This window comes from Galeopterus variegatus, unplaced genomic scaffold (genome assembly GCF_000696425.1).
Source record: "Galeopterus variegatus unplaced genomic scaffold, G_variegatus-3.0.2 Scaffold1648, whole genome shotgun sequence".
Classification (NCBI taxonomy): domain Eukaryota; kingdom Metazoa; phylum Chordata; class Mammalia; order Dermoptera; family Cynocephalidae; genus Galeopterus; species Galeopterus variegatus.
The window spans coordinates 226192-235064 of NW_007727759.1; the positions used below are offsets into that span (position 1 = coordinate 226192).

Sequence of the window (8873 nt, forward strand, 5' to 3'; positions counted from 1 at the left end):
CAACACCGAGGGTTGCGATCCCGTTGCCAGTCCTGGTCCGGTACGGGGGCAACACTGAGGGTTGCGATCCGTTGCCGGACACGGAAAAAAGACAAAAAGATTCCCTACTGCCTAGAGGAAAACCAAATTCCTTACCTCCTGACAATTAAGGATCTTTAAAATCTAGTCCCTAGAACACCACTTTCCAATTATTCCTGAAGAATCCAGGTACTTCCTTAACTCCGTGCCTTTGCTTTTACTATTCCTTTTACCTGTGGAATGTCCTTTCCCTCCTGCTTGAAGCTCAAGTTATTCTTCATGGCTTAATGTACACTCCACTTCCTCTGTGACAGAGTACACCTTCTGCACTTGTTTGAGACCTCTATGGCAGCACAATTCACAATCTGACTCATGTGCTAGCTGTTTGCAAGTCTGTCTCATTCTGGGGCAGTGACCATGTCTGATTCACTTCTTTGTCCTAGGAGCCCAGCATAGGGCCTGGCAGTCAGTGGTGGCAGAAAAATGCTTATTTGTGATCATTATTAACATGTGCATATTCTGTGACAAATTTTTCAAACACCTGATGTCATCTGATCCTTGAAACATTTTACAGATAAAAAGGCTCAGGGAAGTTATGTAATTTGCTCAAGATCACAAGGCTAGAAAGAGGGAAATCTATATTTGAATCCAGCCCTTGCTCTTAACCACTGTGCTATCCTGCCTCTTGCAATGAATCGTCATGGTGGGCTTGGGCCTCACCTGGCCCCTTACCTTGGCACTATACTGGTTGAGCTCTCCACTCTCATGGCCTGCGATGATGCACTCCCCCAGGGGTCCCCAAACAGCACTGGTGATCTTGGAGTCATTGCAAGGGATCTTCATGTAGGGCTCATTGTTGTCTGGGTGGAACAGCAGATGTCAGGCCCTGGGCTCTGGAGCTGTACCTTTCACCTTACCCCAGGCCAAGCCCCAGCCCTCACCGATCTGGCTTGGATCTCGCAGGTCAAAGAAGCTCACAAAACACTGGTAGCCCATCTGTTTGTCCGTGGAGAACATGATGATGTTGCCCCCAAAGTCAAAACCGCAGGTCCGGACAGCTGAGTTGGTCTTGAGTAGGGCCAGCTGCTTCCCTGAGGACAGGCAGAGTCTGGGCTACCCCTTGCCCATTGCTATTGTGGGGAAGACACTCATCATCTGCCTATCATCACATCTCACTGTGCCTCCTGCTCCAGTGACTCCAACCCACCTCTCTCATCCTCCTTGCCATGCTTTGACTCAAGTCTTGTAACCTCTCCACAGCTCCTCTTCAGACATCCTGCTGAGGTGGCATCACTCACAGTGGACTGCCATATACCTGTCTCCCCCTCAGATTACGCTCATCTTCAGTAAAGACCTGGTCTGATTTCTCTGTATGTCCCCAGTCCCCAGCATAGATCTGGCACAGAAGTGGATGCCTGGTAAATACCTACTAAACAGAGCAGCTTAATAGATCCCCTGTCTTCAGTCTCAGCTCTTCCAGTGTTTCCCACTGCTCTCTGATCTTACTAAAACTAAACAGACCACCACTCGTCCCTGCTCAGGGACCTCTACAGCATACTCAGTCCTACAGAACAAAGCCAAATTCCTGAGTTTGGCATTCAAGGCCTGCTCTGGCCCTAGCCTGCCTTTCCAGCCTTGTCTTTTCCACTGACAGTCTATTTCACACACCCCCACCCCCAAGAAGCAGGAACTCCAGTAAGATCAGACGACTTAGACATGACACTTTCCATGCTTTCATTTCTGCCTGTGTCAAAGTGAGGACATCTTTCTCATCCTTCAAGCCCCAGCTCATACGACATTTACCTTGGGAAACCTTCCTGGGTGGCTCCCACCCCCACTCTGACCGGTAAGTTGCCTCCCTCTGGCCTTTCACAGTACTATATACCTCCTCTAACATGGCTTGTATCCAACTGTAATGCTTCTTTTCTCATCTGTCTGCCTTATTATCTCATTATCTCTTATTCTCCAGACTGGGAACCATCTTTGGATTTATCTCTAATTCCCCAGAACTGTTTGCTTAAACAGGTACACTGTAGGTCCTTAATATTTGCTGCAGGGCCGAGCCCGTGGCACACTCGGGAGGGTGCAGCGCTGGGAGCGCAGCAGCGCTCCCGCCACGGGTTCGGATCCTATATAGGGATGACCGGTGCGCTCACAATGCTCACTGGCTGAGCGCGGTGCGGCCGGTCTCAAAAAGGAAAAAAAAAAAAAAAAAATTTGCTGCAAAAGTGAATGACCCAGGCTTACCTGTTTCACAGTCCCAGAGACGACAGCTGTTGTCAGCTGAGCCGGTGAGGACATGCTTGGTGTCCCCTGAAGAGGGTGTTAAGAAACATGACTGAGTTCACCTGAGCCCCGTCCTCCTGGGAGGCCAACTGAATCACCTCCCTGTTCAGCCCCAAAGAGCCTTTCTTGCTTTCTCTTATCTCAGAGCTTTCTAACCTTCTCATTCAGAACTGAAACTTGTCCTGAATGTTTCCCCACCAGTGAAGAGACTAGAGAGTAGGAGGTATTGTTCTCCAGACCTACAACAGCATCCCAAACTCCCAACCTCCAACTCAGACTCTCTCTTGCGGGCAGACCCCAGGAGCATAGACTCTGAGCAAAAACAAGGATACAGTCAGCGTCCACACACCACACAGCTCCAGTATGACCCATGTAGGTGCCCAGCCTCTCGCCATTCACAGAGTACCATACATTGACGATCTGGAGGAGTCAAACAACAGGATGGTACACATCACAGGAAAAGAAATGGCCTCCTATATTGCCCCAGGACCCCTCAGCAGCCTCTAGCCAGGCTGATTCTGCTCTCTCCTGCTTATCTCTTGGGAACTAGTAGGGAGCTGGTAAAAAGACCAGTTCCTGGATTCTCCTCTCTTCTTGAAGGTAAAAGGCAGGGGAGTCAGGAGACTTGCAAAAGCGTTCTCACTTGCTAGTTCCAGTCCTTTCCCTATACTCCCAATCTCTTTGAAGAATAAAAGGTCAAGTTGAGCTCCAGTCCAGAAAAACAGTAGCTGTGGTGTCCTGTCCAAGCGGGAGCAGTTGGTAGTAGGGAAGTCTGGGTTCCAGTGCCTGCTCTGCCACTACCTCACTGTATGATCTCATATAGTGCTTCTCCCCTCTCAATCTTAGTTTTCCCATCTTAAACATGGCCAGGATAATAACGCATTCTTCAAAGGGTAGCTGTGAGGCTCCAATGAAGTGATGCCTAAGGAATTTAAAATATAAGTGACTAACATCAATTAGGCACTCATATGCACCAGATACAGTGCTTAAGCTCCTCACATGAATGATTTCATTTAATGCTACGACAACTCCACGAGGGAGGTACTATAAACGGGAAACGTGAAGTTTAGAAAGGTTAAATGACATACTCAAAGTCACATTGCTAGCAGATGCAGGAGTCAGGATTCAAATCAGGTCTGTTTGACTTAGAGTCCGCACTTCTAACCACTAGTTAACTTCTCTGTATGGAGGTGCCTCAAAAGGCGGTGCCATGAGGGACTGTTTGCACTGAGTAGCAAATAGTGGGATTAACTGAAGTAAGACCAGGGACACCCTCATTAAGTCCTTTGTGTCTTGATGACACAGCTTGCATCCCATGGATCAGCTTTCCCCTATTAGAGATGGTCTACTTTCCTATCCTGGTACAATGGTTGGTTTAGTTCTTCCCCAAAATAGTCTCCTTCCGTTCCCCTGAAGGAGCTGACCCACGTCCCCCTTCCACAACGGTTTCTTGCTTTTCTTCTCCCAGGCTACTCCTCCCAACAGTCGAGTTCTTTTCCACCTTTCCCGGTAGAATACTCTCGCTGACCTACTCCCGGGATGGTCCCTCCCTACTTCTCAGAATGGGCGTTCTTTGGTTCCCTTCCGGTGGCAAAACTGGCTTGCCCACCCATCATCCTGGCAGAAGGAATTCGCCCCCTCCCCTTCGAGCCCCCTCCGCATGGTCCCTCCTGCCCTCCGGCCGACGCTCACAGGGTCCTTGGCCACGGTGAAGAGGAGGTCTCCTTCGCGGTTATATTTAATCTGCGTAATGGACCGCTCATGGCCTTGCAGCAGGATCGGCTTCTGTGGGGACAGGACGGGAGTGTCAGTGTCCGGACCCAGACCCCTGCCCCAGCCCAGGACCCCCGCCACAATACCCCCGACTGTGGAACTCACCATCCCGGCAGTGACGCAAGGAAAGCGGCAACGTGAGTAGGACCGGAAGAACCATCGGGCTACTTCCGGATTATGGGTCTCCGCCCCCTCGTTTCCGGAAGTAGAAGGGAGCGGTGTTGCCATGGCGGCGTCCCTCGGTGGGTAGCTGGCCCCGCCCCTCTAAGGACTTACCCGACTCCCATCCGAAGTTCATTTCCTACTTCACCTCCATCCCTTAACCCCGATGCCTGCTACAACCGCAGATCCCGGGCTGCTGGATTCATATCCCCGGGCTCCCGGGGCGTCCTACCCGCCAGTCGCTGCCGGGGCGTCGGAGACCGAAGGAGGGAGGCGGGGGCGGCTAGCCGGGGCTAGGAGGCCCGGGGAGGGGCGGTCTGGGCCTGGCGGCCAGGGGAGGGTCAGGCCGGGCGGGTGGCCATTTGGGGACGAGGGTCAGAGTGACTCGATTCCCCATCCATCTGCATTCAGGGCAGGTGCTGGCTCTGGTCTTGGTGGCAGCTCTGTGGGGTGGCACGCAGCCGCTGCTGAAGCGGGCCTCCACCGGCCTGCAGCAGATTCACGAGCGGACCTGGGCCCGGCAGTTGGTGCAAGAGATGAAGACCCTCTTCTTGAATATTGAGGTACGTCTGTGAATTACCCCTCTCTCGGAAAGTAGCCGCTAATAATTTGGTCTCTGGAGTCAAACAGGTCTAGGTCAGAATCCTGGCCCCACCACTTACTCACTAGAAGCTCTTGGAATACTCACTTGTCCTCCTTGAACCCCAGTTTCATCATCTGTAAAGTGGGAATTGTAATGATAACCGGGGCCGGCCCGTGGCTCACTCGGGAGAGTGCGGTGCTGATAACACCAAGGCCCCGGGTTCGGATCCCACATAGGGATGGCCGGTTCGCTCACTGGCTGAGCGTGGTGCTGACAACACCAAGTCAAGGGTTAAGATCCCCTTACCGGTCATCTTTAAAAAAAAAAAAGAAGAAATATTTGCAAATCATATATCTCATAAGGGTCTAGTACCCCAAATGTATAAAGAACTACTATGACTCAACAATTAAAAAACAACCCACTTTTTTAAACGGGCAAAAGGAAATGGATATTTCTCCAAAAAAGATATACAAATAGCCTATAAGCACAGGTAAAGATGCTCAAAATTACGAGTCATTAGGAAAATGCAAATGAAAACCACAATAAGGTACCACTGGACACTCACTAGGGCGGCTAATTTTAAAAATTGAGAAAATATATATCACAAGTGTTGGAGAGGATATGGAAAACTGGAATCATCATAAACTGCTGATGGGGATATAAAATGGTGCAGCCTCTACAGAAAACAATTTGGCAATTTCTTAAAAAGTTAAACATGTGGTGAATACGAATCAACAATTCTACTCCTGAGTATATACTCAAAAGAACTGAAAACATATATTCATATAAAAACTTGTACACATAGTAGCATTATTCATAATAGCCAAAAAGGTATTAACAACCCCAATGTCTATAAACCATAACATAAATATGGTATATCCACACAACAGAATATTTTTCAGCCATAAAAAGGAATGGCACACTATTACATGCTACAACATGGCTGAACATTGAACACGCTAAGCGAAAGAAGGAATACACAAAAGGCCACATATTGCATGACTCTATTTATATGAAATGTCCAGAACAGACATTTTCATAGAGACAGAAATTAGATTATGGTTGTAAAGGGATTAGGTGGAAGGGAGAATTGGGACTGCTAATAGGTATAGGGTTTCTTTTTGGGGGTGATGAAAATGTTCTGGAACTGTGGTGATACTTGCACAACAGTGAATATACGAAAAACCACTGAATTGAACACTATAAAAGGGCGGGCGAACTTTATGTGAATATATCTCAATTTAAAAATCAATTAAATAATTTTTAAAGCTAAAAAAATAAATAAAAACCAGAGCAATCTTGTGTCATCCTAGCCCCCAGGCCAGTGTGGTAAGGATGGTGGCATTTAAGAAGAAAAAAAAAAAATCCAGGTAAAGATGTTGTTCACCGTACTAGGGAAAATTGTGGCAAAATCTGGCTGCCCCTCTCCATGTATCTCTCCATTGACTGTCCCATAAAAACTAAGTTTTCACTATTTTTGCTTTTAGTGAAGAAAGGGAAATACATGCAACTAAAATTATGTCTCACCCCATGTTTCTCGTCTTATATACCCTAAGTGAATAGTTACGTAGCCATAGCCAGAAACCAACTTCAGCTTCAACTAGTCACTCCACTTTCATCCCATTTACATTTTGAGCTTCTCATAAGACTTCTTTTAAAGAATATGAAAGCCTCTGGCTTAATACATTCACTGCTGCAGAAGAACGCTGAACTGTTGGCCAGCTGACTGCAGCTAGCCATTTACCAAATTTTGAACAAATTGCAATTTTTAGAATCCTGTTACCCATCACCTCCCCTGCCTCTATCCTTTAATATCCATCCTTTCTAATAATCAGAACAGTAGTTACTATTAAGCATCTACTTCAGCCAGGGACTATACCTTGGTTTAAAACCTCAATTTGCTTCAATTTATGTGACTTCTTTGAGCCTTTTGTTTCCTTTATCTATGCAAAATGGTGATAATACTCTCCTTGCAGTGGTGTGAAAATTAGATATGTACACAAAGCACCTAGCACATAGTGTGTGCTTAACAAATGGCGGCTGTGCTTCATGTTATTGCACGCATTTCTTCTGCATCCTTTGGGCTTTTGGTGTCTGCCTGTTTCTCTGTCCAGATGTCCTTGAGATCTCAGGAGTTCTTTTTAAGTGCAAAGACCGCATTCTCACTATCAAACCAGGCTGGTCCCAGACCTCAGAGTTCAGGTCTTCATGCTGGAATCCTGAGGAAGCACTGAACTTGGAGTCAGGAGACCCGGGTTTGAGTCCTGAGCTTTGCTGTGACTTCATCTGGAAAATGGGGTCATGATACCTTTTTTAAAGGTATGAAATGATAATAATGATGAAATGAAAGTGTTTTGTGCCTAGAAAAGCATTTTTTTGCATCTCAGGGATTCTTATTCTGACCACCCAGATCTGACCCTAGCTGTGCCCATCTGTAACTCTCTGGCCATTGTCTTCACGCTGATTGTTGGGAAGGTCCTTGGAGAAGATATTGGTGGAAAACGTAAGTCAGACTGTTGCGAGTACTTGGACCTTGACATACCTTAGTTCTTTCCCAGAGCCCATCTCCCATGGGTGGGTGAGAAGAGGGCCTTCTCCCATCCTGTCCCTTTCCCCTGCAGCTCTCCTGCTTCCTTGTGGCCATCAGAGTTTCCTTCCCCTGGGCAGTCTGGGGATAGAGGCTGGGGGTGGCAGTTGGCATCAGACCTCATCTGAGCCTTTCCATCAGCCTTGTACCAGCTCCAACTGGCATGGTTGGGCTCAGTGTCCCTTGATTTCTCTCTCCCTTATCCCAGGAGCAGTTGCTGGCATGGTGCTCACCGTGGCAGGAATTACACTCTGCATTGCAAGCTCAGTGAACAAGCCCCACGGGCAACCATCTACCCTTTGAGTGGGCTGACCCCCAACTCCAGCTCTGCTGTCTCCAGGAAGCCCCTGGTCCATGAGATGCAGGCAGTGAGCAGATGGACCTAGTACTTTCCTTCTCTGAGTTTCAGCTTCCACATCTCTTATGGGACAATAGCTACCTCATGGATCAATAAGAGATCATGGAACAATAAGAGATCGTGAGTGAAAGGATTTTGTAAACTTCATGTGGTGTTCGGCTGCTGGGACTTAGCACAGGAGACTTTACCCTCACCCTCAGCAATCTTTCTGTCCCAGCAGCTCTCTTCCTGCTGTCATCTCAGGCCCCTAGCCCAGCCACTATTACTCTGGCCTGGTCTGGACTATCCTGGCGGCAGGTTAACGGACTGCAGAACCCCAGCTTCATGAAAAGGGCCAGCTGCGGTCTTTGAGCCAGAAATACAAACAGGAGGCTTCCAGGGCCCAGTGACAGTGCCTTGGCTGCCTGAGGGGTGGAACTGAGGGGAAGAAAATGCATAAGAATGATAGAAGAGATGAGCTTTCCGTTAGGCTTGCCTGTCCCACCCATGAGGTAGTTGGAAATCCTTTCAACTGCCAGCCCCTCTCAAACAGGTAGACAGGGGCCAGCCCGGTGGCGCACTGGATAAGTGCGCCGCTTGGGAAGCGCGGCAGCGCTCCTTGTAAACTTCATGTGGTGTTCGGCTGCTGGGACTTAGCACAGGAGACTTTACCCTCACCCTCAGCAATCTTTCTGTCCCAGCAGCTCTCTTCCTGCTGTCATCTCAGGCCCCTAGCCCAGCCACTATTACTCTGGCCTGGTCTGGACTATCCTGGCGGCAGGTTAACGGACTGCAGAACCCCAGCTTCATGAAAAGGGCCAGCTGCGGTCTTTGAGCCAGAAATACAAACAGGAGGCTTCCAGGGCCCAGTGACAGTGCCTTGGCTGCCTGAGGGGTGGAACTGAGGGGAAGAAAATGCATAAGAATGATAGAAGAGATGAGCTTTCTGTTAGGCTTGCCTGTCCCACCCATGAGGTAGTTGGAAATCCTCTCAACTGCCAGCCCCTCTCAAACAGGTAGACAGGGGCCGGCCCGGTGGCGCACTGGATAAGTGCGCCGCTTGGGAAGCGCGGCGGCGCTCCCCCCCCCTGGTTCGGGTCCCACCTACAGCACCGAGCCCCCCCAAC

The 8873-nt window shown here is 48.9% G+C and overlaps 2 protein-coding genes across 2 annotated transcripts in view; one reads left to right on the forward strand and one right to left on the reverse strand.

Moving 5' to 3' along the window:
* The window catches only part of EIF3I (eukaryotic translation initiation factor 3, subunit I), a 6687-nt gene extending 2404 nt beyond the window's left edge, over positions 1-4283 (reverse strand). Inside the window, exons 1-6 of the mRNA XM_008578225.1 lie at positions 4183-4283; positions 3997-4089; positions 2637-2724; positions 2266-2331; positions 960-1109; positions 751-878 (exon numbers count right to left, since the gene is read on the reverse strand). Coding sequence (XP_008576447.1) covers positions 751-878; positions 960-1109; positions 2266-2331; positions 2637-2724; positions 3997-4089; positions 4183-4185 — 528 coding nt within the window. The 5' untranslated portion in view covers positions 4186-4283. The remainder of the gene's footprint in view (positions 1-750; positions 879-959; positions 1110-2265; positions 2332-2636; positions 2725-3996; positions 4090-4182) is intronic.
* Positions 4282-8873, forward strand: part of TMEM234 (transmembrane protein 234) — a 5741-nt gene continuing 1149 nt past the window's right edge. The window contains exons 1-5 of the mRNA XM_008578244.1: positions 4282-4319; positions 4651-4806; positions 7233-7325; positions 7618-7701; positions 8071-8299. Coding sequence (XP_008576466.1) covers positions 4304-4319; positions 4651-4806; positions 7233-7325; positions 7618-7701; positions 8071-8156 — 435 coding nt within the window. The 5' untranslated portion in view covers positions 4282-4303 and the 3' untranslated portion in view covers positions 8157-8299. The remainder of the gene's footprint in view (positions 4320-4650; positions 4807-7232; positions 7326-7617; positions 7702-8070; positions 8300-8873) is intronic.